The 13,455-nt window shown below is 34.9% G+C and overlaps 1 protein-coding gene across 1 annotated transcript; it reads right to left on the bottom strand.

Moving 5' to 3' along the window:
- Positions 1-9,529: 9,529 nt before the first annotated feature.
- On the bottom strand, positions 9,530-10,648 carry LOC128168255 (uncharacterized). Its single transcript, XM_052834449.1, has 2 exons — positions 10,541-10,648; positions 9,530-10,303 (listed from the first exon to the last, which is right to left on the bottom strand). Exons 1-2 carry the CDS (start codon positions 10,607-10,609, stop codon positions 9,752-9,754), a joined length of 621 nt encoding a protein of 206 aa, XP_052690409.1. The 5' UTR covers positions 10,610-10,648; the 3' UTR covers positions 9,530-9,751.
- Positions 10,649-13,455: the final 2,807 nt, after the last annotated feature.

Genomic DNA, 13,455 nt, shown 5'->3' with positions numbered 1-13,455 from the left:
TCAATAACAATCACATGTACACTGTAATTACACACACACACACACACACACACACTCTCTCTCTCTCTCTCTCTCTCTCTCTCTCTCTCTCTCTCTTAAAAATCTTGCTGAAAGAACAAACATAAACTTTTACTTACTTTTTCGATCTAACCTCCTCTCTCGATTTGCAAGAGTTTCAAAGTGGTCTCGTTAAAATCCCGTGAATGACGTATTTTGGCGTTCTCGGTGTTGTTTTTAGCTTTTCTTTAATATAATAATCAGAAAGGCTCCGATTATGCTAATAAGGCTGTGAGGTGTGTATCATTTAGCTACTGTGTTTGATGTACTGCCACCGGGGTTTTAAAAATGATGCAGACGTTATGCATTCTGTATGAACGACACACGTGTTTGATGTGCATGCGAATTAAGGCAGCACTATCTGTGCAAAATATTACGGATACATTGGAAATTCTTTCAAAGAATAAATATATTTTGTATTTTATTGATTGTTGTTTCCTTTATTATTTATTACATTTTACTACATGTATTTGTGTAAATAATGCATTTAGATGTCCGTGCAACCTGAATGCCTCGATCAGAAAGCAACCGACCGTAATTTTCTCAACCGATATATATACCCCAGTGACAGTAGAGGAGCTATCGAAAGTAATATGGCGACCAAATGCTTTTATGAATTCATGTCAGCTTAAATCAGGAGCTGCAAAACGTGGCACCCAGCTGATGTCGCTACCGCTGATGTGCTCTACTGACCACTACACCCAAACCGGTCACTTTAAATACTCGAACTAAAAATAGCCCATTCACCCACATACGGTAACCCATTCATAACAAAAAGAAAGAGGAACACAAATAAAAACACATGCATATACAAAACTGAATCAACTTTATAACATACTGCTTATCACATATTTTTGCCAATGGCTTTCATACTCCTTATATCTTCAATTTTTCATTAGCACATTTTTTTTCGGTCAAAATCCTTTCTCTTACCACATTTTTTAATTCATGTACATTTGAATTTGTGTTACTTTTATATTTACAAGAAGAAAAAATATTGCTTCATATCAAGTTTAAAAAGATTATAAATTTCTCTATTTTTATATCTTACAAGATATCTGATTGTTCATCAAATGTTAGTAACAAATCAAACTGTCTCAAAATCCATTCCTCAACATCAGTGCATAATTCTTTTACTACAGTCCATTTATAAAATAGATGTCTTATACTCTCTTCATCTCTTTTACAGAAAGTGCATACAGGTGACTATGCTTTTATTTTATTTTGAAAAGATATTTATTTATGGGAAAAATGCTATGAAGAATTTGGAACAGTAATCAATGTAGTTTTGATTCTTGTGAGATTTAAAAGGGAGCTCAAAAATTGTATTCGGGGTTTCTTGTGCATAGACATGACCCTTTTCTCTCCATTTTGATAAAAAAGTACATGTTTCTTTTTTATATATATAATAATAAAGTGTACATAAGTTTTTTATGCAGTCCATTCACAGTGTTAAATTTAACACCTTAAAGGGGCATAGTCACGATTTTGGTAAAAAATTATTTGTCCGATTTAAATGTTTACATTGCTTTAGTAGGCATTAATGATAAGAATACAAAATGTTAGTGTCAGTCGTTGAGTTATAAATGAGTTACAACGCTTACACTTCTTTTCTATGTAAACAAAGCTTTTGAATACATCATGAATGTTTAGGTAAAATCAGTTTCAGGCCTAAAATGAATGTGTTATACATTAGGAACTGTTTATGTACGTGTAAAACGAATTAGTATACAAATAAGCTTAAAAGAGTGTTTACTGGTTTTTTGAACATTTGTAAACAAAAACAAGCCCTGAAGAATTGTGAGCCCTTTATCTTGCTTATAACTCTAGGACGGACTCTCAAATTTCAAATTTCATTTTATCATTAGGAATGCATTCCTAAAGCATTGTAAATAATAAGGAAAGAAAAATAGTATTTGACCAAAATCGTGACTATGTTCCATTTATTCTGCTTTTCTGTTTTGTTCCGTAAACAAAATAAAGCTTGTCTCTTAAATGTTCGAGGAAAGACATTATGGTTCTGCATCTAATTCATCTCTATGCGATACGATTTCCTCTGAAAATTACTCTGTGACTCATTTTGATTTTTTAATTCAATCGTATTTCCAACCGCTTTGTGACTTAACCTTCAATAGAACAGGCATATTCCGCCAAGTTATAAGGTATATGTGGCGTATTTTTAGTGAATAACAATAATAATATCTGATTATTTGCTTCATTACTATATTTATAGGTATTTCACATAAATTACACTGTTTAAGTCAATCCCATAACAAAGAAACAAGAAATAAAAACAAATTTATTTTTACGAGCCGGTAAAAATACAAAAGATTTGAATAACCCCGCCTTAAATGGGTCACGTGACATACATCTCGGTCTATCAACAACAATGGCGACGACGAGAAAGAGGGGTAGACCGTTAAGTTTGACAGATTTGGCGAGGGTAATAAAAAGAGACAGACTGACAAGGATATGAACAAAGGGAAGATCATCTAAGTAGAACATATAGATTGAAAGAATATTAGGAAATAAAGCCGAATCAAACCTTTAGTTTCCATCATGAAGTTGTAGGGATTTTGCTAGTCAGGTTCCATGTGTTCCGTGTCTTTATACTTTAGAAGTTATAAACAACAAGGAGATTTCTGTTTCGAGGAATTTTCGAATCATTTAATATTATTTATTCATTTGTTGAGATATCGGCGCTTCTGATTGGTCGAAAAATTTCTTTGATACCTGCATCAATAAAATTTTTGCCGGATCTACTTTTCTCAACTGTTCTGATCTAACACTATTTATAGAATGGGAATTTCCATGATAAACACTGTCAAGAAAATGTAAAGTTGTGTCTGTTTTATTGTCAGCAAACAAAATGCAACCTTGTGAATATAAAAAATTGAAAGTTTAACCTTCAAAAATAAACAAAACACATTATTTGATTCACGAAATAGAAAATTAAGCGTCTTCTCACGATTTCGTCTGCTTGAGATCAATCAACATTTACAGCGAGGCTGGCCGTTCCTTTTCCAGGAATATTATAACGAACATATAGGCCTATACACTTTCACGGTAACACTGCTGTTCAAATTTGGTAACGATAATTTTAAAATTTACACACGTACATGATCGGTCATCAGAATAAGCGTCGTAAAGAAAAGCTATGAGTGATGCATCAACTCCTTCTGCGCATTCCAAGCGGCTGATATACCATTTTAGTACATCACTGGCTATCTAGTTACCACAACGTTTACAAAAGTCGCTTATACATACTATTCTCTGTCGACATATCAGCTATTTTCATCCACGATCGCCTTTCCTTGGATGGTTATGTCCAGTTGCATATTCCAGCGATCTCGCATGAAAACTAGTTTTATTACGAGTTTTTCTGCACAGTGAATAATATCACAAGCTATCGCATGTATTTTCCTTTCGTTTTCAATTCAGCCGGTTCAGATTTTAACTCACTATTTGTGTTTAATCCTTTAATTCAGCTCAATAGCTCTGCATCAGCTGAGGCGCATCCATTTTGAATATTGTTGCTGTTGTTGTTTTGTATTCATACGCGCCGCTTCATTTACATTATTTACATTTTTGATCAATGACACATCACATTTTTTTATTTGAAAATGTTTTATTAAATGATAAGAAATGAAGATAATAATTTTTCTATTGATCGACGTATCAAAGAAAAAATTGACCGGAAAACTTTTTCATCAATGCGCTACGCGCATTGATGAAGTTTTCCGGTCAATTTTTTCTTTGATACGTCGATCAATAGAAAAATTATTATCTTCATTTCTTAAATAAAGAATAAATGAACACTCTCAGTACATGCATCCAATTACCGTGTTGATGATGTCAAAATCGTGTTTCATCTTATTACACATAATAAACAATTTATATCGTTCTACGTTAACTAATATTGGACTTATAATGCTTCGAATATCATCTGATATAACAATTATCTAATTTAAGACATGAAAAACATGATTCTTATTTGTTTATAAAATGTTCTGTCATCGTGTTTTTAATGCTGGGGTTTCCCGCACTCGTGCGCAGTGGCGTTATAAATAACGGATCACATTAATATTCATTAGACGTGTAGCAAAGTTTAGAGACAAACAAGTAATAGTTTTCCAAAAAGGTTTTCTGACTAAACAAAATTATTCAGTGGAAGCATGCATGTATAGATTATGCTATCTTATAAGAAATTAATTTTAATTTTCGCTGGTGATTATAAATTAAAAAACGGAACGTGCTTTGAAAGATTTCAGTCTTTTCTTAAATATACATGTAGTTGATGTACATGTGTATCACTTGAAATTAAATTACATGTATTTTATTAATTCAGATTATTTTAGGAATGTACACTTATTAAATAATTGCATGTAAGTTTGAAAGCGGAAGGTAAGACAGTCAATTTTAAAGGTGGTGTGGGACATTTCAATGTTGTGACGTATTGTTTATCGAAATAAACAATAAATACAAGTGTAATTATATAAGTAGTTACTTTCCTTAAGTTGTCACCTAACAGAGTAGCGCTGATTAGCGCAGTGGGTTAGAGGGTTTACTACGAACCTGTAAGTCAAGAGTTCAAATCCCGCTTTGGGTTTTACAATTTTTTACCTCTCTTTTAAAAGCTTTTTTTTTTGGTTAAATATTTGAAATTTGAAAATTCTAATCCAGTGAATCTCGAATTTCGAATCTTTAATCTCGTATTTCGAATCTCGTATTTTGAATCTCGAATGATCCTATCTTTTCACAAAAATATAGGTCATTCTTCGACTGACAATTTTTGACTATTGAATATAACTTATATCGTTACAATAATTATATTACTTTCATGATTATTGTTCGTTAGTTATTACGTAATCTCTTTAATTATTTATTGTGTATGAGTTTGTTTTGTTTTTCTTTTCTTTTTTTCTAATGACGGAATGGTTATGAAACACCTGCACCATATTTCTGATCGCACTTGTGTTCTTAAACTCTATTTAAGGATGTGTGCACTGTTTGCTAGTGACGCAAGATTTGCTACGGACATAAAGAACTATATTCGCCAGTTTTCTTAACAAGTTCAGAGATTTTAACTTTGATTTTAACAGTGATCGGCTAAGCACAGTAAAAATTCAAGTTATTCAAAAGTCGAATATCTTGGTTATGGGGTAACCCATATCTATTCATGCTAAATTAGGAATACCCACTGTCACAATCAATAGATTTATTCATTCTTACTATTTTCCTATAGGGTACCTCTGATTTTTATTCTATGTTCATATCCTTTTTGGTGCCTCAATTTTATCAATTCAGGTATTGGTCAATATTGGACTATACTCGGACTTTTCTATTTGTTTACTATGATGCTATAAATACCCATGTTTTTGGTCAGTGAGCCGGGGTCCATTAGCACGCACTGCAGTAGTAACACGATGTATAGCTAAGTGTATTTTTACGGTAACCATCTCCATTAGGGGTAAGTTCGTTTTTCCTTATACTTTAGTCTTGTTTATAATATTTAAGACTTTAGGTAACTGTTCTTATACGTGTTCGATAGTATTTTCGTGTTAACGTTTTACATACTTGTTTATTTACCGTAGAGTTATGGTGCGTTTGTGTGACAAGCGTGGTTTGCTAGTTTATTTGTGAATTTATATTTCGTAGTCTTATACGGCGTTATTGGTCATACATTGACTGTTTTGTAATGTTAAGGGGTCTTATACACTTAACTTTATTGCATGTTAAGAGGTCTTATACGCTTAACTGTGACTGTGTTTGATACGTTAAGGGGTCTGATACACTTGACGGTTTTGTAGAGCGAGTATTGTTCGGTGTGATTGTATGGCGTGCAGTTGCGGTAATTAGGTAAATAAGTATATTGTGAAAGTGAAACGTTTAATTAAAAATATTGTTATTTATATATTATTAAAAGGTTCCAGCAAGGCTCCAGCAATGTTCCAGTGATGATTCGGCCATAGTCACCAGTGTTCCGGTATTGAACATCTTACCACCCGTGTAACCTCCTTCGAGTATTCACTTACTACGCTGGAAGCCGGTGGACGGAAGCCGTCATCTTAGGACGTGGTACCGAAGGAGGACACATTGGAGGAACACTGGAGGGACACTGCTGTCCAATATACCACCATAGGACATTGACGAATCAGATATTAGAAACATTTTTTTTGTTAATATTTTGTGTGTGTGTGAATGTGTATATTTGTAAATTTATTGATTTTATATATAGATAAAGATTGTAAATACTTATTGTTGTTTTCATTGCTTGACTGGTTAGACACACGGCGGCTGTCGTGACACCCACGTAGTCCATACATCGGTTATTTTTCGTGTATGTCAAGAACGCAAGTTGAATTTGAACAGGTCTAGGCAACCTCCGTTTTCGGAGGATAGAAATTTTCCTCCGTTTTCGGAGGATAGACGCTAGCGCCATCTAGCGGATCTTTGATAATAAGGGGCAGTTAACTCTGTCAAAACAAAGAAAGATAATTCTTATAAAAACGATGCTTACGCCGTCTAGCGGATCTTTAATAATAAGGGGCAGTGAACTCTGTCCAAACAAAGAAGGGTAACTCTTATAAAAACGATGATAACGCCATCTAGTGGATGCTTAGAAACTAAGAGTTACTAACTCTTTTAACATTAATTAATTTATTATCATCTGATTATCAGATTATACCATTAACATATTAACAATTGATTAATAATTAATTAGACACAATGTAATATATTTCAATCATATTGTCTTTTTTTATCTGTTTAATGTTTCTTCTCAATTATTTTAAAATAACACAGAGTTAGTATATACATCCCTGAAAGAAAGTGAGCGCACAAGATTGTAAGTTTGCAGGAATCCTCGACACGAATCAATTGGGATTTAAATGTCTATAACCTCGAAAGGCTATGTACAGGTTTCAACAAAAATATATTATGTTGAGAGTCGAAGTACATGACTATTCCTGTTATTAAAAAACTCACAAAGATTTCAAAAAATGGCAATGAGCGGTAAACCGATAACTTGTTGGAAATGTTAATGCAAACATATTTTAATGAAGTTATATTGTGTATATCCTAAAAAACTAGTAATAAGAAAAGAATTTTTTTATAGTGTTCATACAGCAGATCTAGAAATCAATAACAACAAATTAAAATATACCGGTATATTATAATTCAACATCATGTTATAATAACAAACATTTAAAACAAAAAGTTTAATTTTTTTTTAAAAGACCACCAGTTGGATTTGAACCCAAAACATTGAATGTATGTATTCACTAATCCAGAACGAAACCACTGAGCCATGCGAGACTTGTCATTATATGCTCTATAAAGTACTGTTTGAAACAACACTGTCATATCAATGGACTTAGTTTTTTATCCTTCAAAATAATTTGAAAAAGTACATAATTAGTCATCTCTGGGTCATCTCTCCATCTTTTTTTAAAAAGCAACATTTTTAATGTTGAAATATGTTATCTTTACACGTTTCAAATTTGTGGAGAGAAGACCCAGAGACAACAAAATCATTTAAAAACAGTTGTAAATAAGTAGGATTTTGCATGAAATGCATCGTGTTGCTATATTTAGACCCATATTATGATAAAACCTTTTGTATTTCAAATATTTTCCCACTCATTCCACATCCAACAGAAACCAAATAACGGTTATAATTCGAAAAATATTCAAAATTAATTGATGAAATTTTCACTCTCCTTGTGCGCCCAGATTCCTGCCGAATCTACATCTTAAGCGCCCACATTCTTACCAATTTCAATGAATTAAAATGTCTCATAAGAAAAAATTAGTTTTATAAAATATTCCTAATAACATTTACTCAAATGATAAGTTGATGAACACATGATTTTATATGATGCAATACATGCAAAATGTATTAAAAGCTGTAATGCATTTCAGTTTTACAGCAGGTGAATATTTTTTAATGGTTGAACATCCTAACTTTCATATTTTATATTTGAATTATTAAGCAATGTTAAATTCAAAAACTTGTTCTTGTAATGTAAAAATAGTACTGCATGTCACTTCCTTACACCCCTACCCTTAGTACAGAAGTATGTGTATAGGGGGTGATGTTGTTTTAACAATTAATCCCTGTCACTGTCTGGGATATTCCCTGCACACCTAAGTGACCCGGTATACCCCAGCTGGTACTGGGGGGAAATCATTACCTATTGAAACTCAACACTGCTCAAGTCATCCAACATGCCTGGACCAGAGTAAGTATTTATAATTGTTTTAAGTGTTGCTGTGTTTTTCTTTAAAAAATTACAAAAACTTGTATTTTTCTGCCAAATTCTATTTGAAAAAACTAATGATTAATGATGTTGAATTTGTTTTACAGACCTCAGAGATCATCAAGACACCAAAAAATGTACATCACAGATAAGAAAAAACGCAGCAACCAGAAGTCGAAGAGGAAACAAACCCTGGTCACCAAATGCCATGAACTTGCACAACTGACAGGAGCTAGTGTGTTTTTGAAGATTGTGTGCCAGGATTCCAACAAGTCCTATGTGTACGCTACAGATGACCTGTACTATGAGTATTCGAGTCGGGGATTGACCAAAACAGGCCAAGTCACCAAAGAAAACAGGGAATTCGGTGAGGATCCACCAGTAAACTTTAATGAAAACAACCCAGTGCTCCTGTCATCGATGAAAATGAAGAAAGCGCCAAAGTGTATTTTGCCAGGGGACCTATCAAACATTACTGTTTATTATGATGTGGCTGACTCCTTTGCTGATGTTGTGTGCGAAGAGGAGACCCCTAACATTGAGGAGATCCAGCCTACAATGAAACCGACAACAGAGCTTGAGGATTCCGAACCAAATCAACTTCCCCAGGAACCTTCACATCCAGACCCCTTGGAAGTTCCCGACAACTGTGATCTAGAAAGTCCCACCAAGGAACTCCCTGAGGAAGAAGAAAACTATCAACCAACCTCACCTCTACGTGTGGAGTCAACCCCACAAAGATCCAGTAAAAGACCAAGGACCATGACCTTGAAAGCCCTGGATTATCACTTCAATCGTGTTGAAGTTCCACTTACACCCATCAACAAAGTGTGTGATATGGCAAGACCCTCAGCCTCAAGTGATGACCAAAACAAGACCTGCTCGTTTTGTCTTCTTTCCCAGGGAGAAGAAAGGGCCAACAAGATCAGGAAACAGTGGGTTACTTGTTCTGGACTGTGCTACTCTTCAATGCATGTCACCTGCCTCCCGAAAAACCATCCCCGGCCTAAGAAGAATGCACCATTCCTGTGCCCAGTTTGTGTGATTTGATTCCATTAAAATAACAAGACACTTCTTGACAGAAGACTTTATTAAGAGTAGCATATCTTTGATTATAGGTTCAACAGAGACTGTTCAATGATATTGTATTTCAAATAATTCTATGTCTTTTATATATCTATTGGAAATTATTTATATGGTATTATGCATATTTAATAAAATTAAATACATCATTATATATATGCTTGTATTTGAATGGTTGTTTATAATCAGCATATGCAAAAACACAGTACATAAAATGTTATCAATTCTTATCAGCCATAATCATTACTGTTGCAACAAATAGATATATATTATTAAAACAACGAACAATTCAAATAGTTCACATAAAGTATATCACAGTCACTCTATATGGTGTCAATTACAGAATTCAATTAATCGTTCAAAACTTGTGGAGGTACGGAGTCACGGTCACATAAGTCCTGATCTAGTATGATATCCTTTACTTGATCATGAAACGCAATTAGTTCATCTCTCTTAGTCCTGATTGCATTCATACTTGAATACTCAACGTACAGTCCATTACGCAAGTCCTCATCTTGCACGCTCCCAATAAGAGTATTAATAACGTCACCTATTTGTAATTTAGTCATGTTTCCAACGAAAGAGCGTGCCTCTTCTTCTTCTTTAGTAACGCACACACACATCTTGCGGGTGTCTGAGTCTTGAGCAAGTCCCATATATCTGTCAAAGTAGGAAGCACGCAAGCTTGAAGCTTTCTCGGTGAAACTGAGCAAATCGTTGCTCAACAGTTTCCCATCTAAACTGACCGGGTTCACACTGGCATCACTGGGATGGAGCAAATACTCTTTCCTGCGGATCAGTGTTCTAAATGCGAAAACTTGTTCTTCTACATCCCTTCGCCTTGTGGATGGAACATCTGAAGATTCGGAAGAGCCCATCATTTCTTCGAGGTTTTGTTGGAGCTAAAAAAAATTATTGCATAATGAAATAAAAAAACTTCAACAGCTCATTTGATACATTAAAATTAAGATACCAGTAGATTGAACATTTTTTTTTAAATTTCAGTATAGATTTTAGTTTACTCACAATTAATGTAGAAAACAAAATTGAGAAATAAGACATTACAAATTAATTAAAATGTTTTACATTGTATTTAATTCGGTTAGCTGTCATTATATTTATACCATTTCACTAATTACCTGTTCAAATACATCCAAGTTTCTGGTAACTCGAAGCCAGTCCTCTCCAGTAGGAACACCTCGTGGCATCCATGCTTGCACTTTCTTATTTACAAATTCGGCTTTGAAATCCAGACCTTCTCCTGCAGAAATTGAACAAATTTTATCATTGTAATTATTATAGTATTTGTTATCATTTAAAAATAAAATACAAGTTTTGTAGTTGGATCGGAATTTATTTCACCCAAGGGACAGGAGCACTTATAAATAATTATATGTAAGGTTAACCTAAAATCCTGCCTCACTTGTGAAATAACTTCCAATTTCACTATTAAACATTGAATATCCTCTGTTAACATTACATCTTACAATTAAATGGAATTTATCATCTGCACCAGAGATGAGAACATGAAATAATAACAGTTTAACAAATTTCTATATAACATGTACAAGTTGATTTCTACATATTAGAACTAAGACTTGTTCTCTAACATGTAATTTCAGTGTATGACCACTTATTGAATTTTTAAAGTTTCCTCTTACCATTTAGATGATTTCCACTGAGACTGACACTCTCTGTCTCGTTGTAAAATTCCTTTAGTTCGTCTGGTACACACTGCCTTTGAATGGATTCCATGATTTCTATCTCCTGGTATTTTGGATGGTTTCTTGCGTGGAAAAGTGGTGCAAACACTGCTTTTGCAGACACTATGGCATCAATGTTTCCGCTACGCAATCCTGCACGTAAGTTTAGGATTGCCTGCAAATATGTGAGGATCATGGTCGATGTGTGCACAAAGTTTGGATTTGTTGCCTCTGCCATGCTGTACTTGAAGAAACCTTGTGGTGTGGGTGGCACTTTTTTCTCCATAGACACTCTCACATATGGGACCAGCAACTCATCCAACAGACTTTGATGTGCAATCTTTAGAAGGCTCCATGTCTTGTGGTTGTCAGTTCCGTTTTTGGCCGCTCGCTGGGCATTCTCTGATTTAAATCCCATCAATTTGGCCAGTTCTCCAAAGAATACATCCCAATTGACCTCAATGAAACTTTTGAACATGTTCATTTCATAATGTCCATTTCCAGGTCTTAAAATAACCCAGTCAAATTCTTTCACTTTGATTTCATCCTTGCCAGTGTGTATGGAGTTATGGTGGGCCTGGAATTCAGTCTCGCTGGTGTAAGACACATCACTACACTTACAAAGTCCACATCTCAATGTCCTCTCGATCCCTTTGTTGCAAAGTCCAAATGGTAAGCCATCACACACAACAAATAGCCACTCCCGATTGCCTTTTCCGTACTGTCTAATGCCTGCATTAAGTCCAATCTGTCGTAAAATGAGTTTCACCGACTCAATTGAATTTGGGTTCATGAAGGCTGGATCACTGATTGAGAGGGTTGGTGGTTGTGAACGATGTTCACTTCTCAGTCCATGAATCAACTCTGGTGCTTTTTCCTGAAAGCTCTGTATCCGGTACACATTTTCATCTGTCCTTGCAATGTCAAGTCTTACTTCATTGTGATAGTTCGAAGCGGTGCCTTTATTCTCTGCATAGGTGAATGTTCCATATACATCCGCCTGTGTAGCACTGAGTTGGGCTTGTTTAAGATTGGTTTTGCAGTTCAAACACACACGTTTAGTTTTGGGGTTATTATGTCCACATTTGGCACACACTTTGACCTCTTCACTTTCCTTCTGCATGGCGACTGTGTCATCAATGTCATCTGAGATGTTACAGTCTGTACCTTGTCTCTGCTCACTGATGATTTTTTTGAGTCTCTCAGCAACTGTGAAATACAGCATTCGATAATGTACATCAAGCAAATTCTGGGGTATAATACGAACATTATCTCTGATGAAGTCAATGTTGCGTAGCCATAGGTAGGGCTTGAGTTGGGGCTGCCGTTGAATATTGTGATAGCCATCATACTGCAGCTGGCAAATGGTAGTCACTACACTCGATTTAGTTTTGTGATTAACTTTGATATTTCAAGATCGTCCAATAACTTGATTGTTATCAAAGATCACAACACAATTTCCATCAGGAAATTGAAGTGGTTTTGATGTTTGGTTCGAGATCCATTCCCGCACAGTTGGGTAGGAGCCACGAGGGCCGCCTTTTCCTGTCAAATTGACTGCATTTCTACTGCCGGATGCCACATACAGCAATAGGTTTTGGAGGAAACATACAGGCAACACAATGTTCACAAATATGACACAATATATCATTTCAAGTGTTTTGGCCACTAAATAATCCTTGTTTTTTACATATGATTTGGAAGTAAAGCCATCTATGAATGCAAACAGCACCGGGTTAAACTTGGTCAAGTATTCATCCAATTTAAACTGTTGCATGAAGGACATGTCCTTGTACAAATTTTCAATTCCATTCAGTTGAACTGCCTTGGCCTCGAAACTTCCCAATTTGTATGCTAAACGAGATCGATCAGCTTCATTCAGTTGTTGCAGAAGGTCACTCTCAAACAGTTGTTCCTTAAACAAGTTGAGGTTATCAGTCTGGTCAACCTTGTTATGAGCTCTTTCCATTGGTTCTTTGCTGTATTCATTTTCATTTCCCCTCCTGGAACTGGGTCTTTCACTGTCGCAGTAATCATGTTCATTTCCTCGGGTACAATATGAAGACAGTTCATTCACACAAAATTCACAAAATTTGGCTTTCTTCAGAGTTGACACATCAACATTGGAAATCTCAGCAAAATGTCTTTTTACTGTTGCAAGGGGGCGGCGAATGAGGCTATTTGGATTTCCAGAGTAATTTTCTTTGCTTTTGTTTAACCAGTCTGTGTGCAACTTGTTATGGCAAAATTCTTTGAAAGGCATCCTGACATCATCCTATTCACTGTTCACTGAAACAGAATATAAACATATCAAACCTGTATTGAAGCTTGAGAAAAAATAATGCATACAT

This window comes from Crassostrea angulata, chromosome 10, assembly GCF_025612915.1.
Source record: "Crassostrea angulata isolate pt1a10 chromosome 10, ASM2561291v2, whole genome shotgun sequence".
In the NCBI taxonomy this organism is placed as follows: Eukaryota; Metazoa; Mollusca; class Bivalvia; order Ostreida; family Ostreidae; genus Magallana; species Magallana angulata.
The sequence above is the reverse complement of the archived record's forward strand: the minus strand, read 5'-3'. Positions and strand labels throughout refer to the sequence as shown.

Excerpts from the sequence above, each read along its gene's own strand:
- LOC128168255 (XM_052834449.1), bottom strand. The coding sequence starts at position 10,609 with ATGCCACGAGGTGTTCCTACTGGAGAGGACTGGCTTCGAGTTACCAGA. Across the intron at positions 10,304-10,540 it reads ACTTGGATGTATTTGAACAG|CTCCAACAAAACCTCGAAGA; the intron begins GTAATTAGTGAA and ends AATTTTTTTTAG.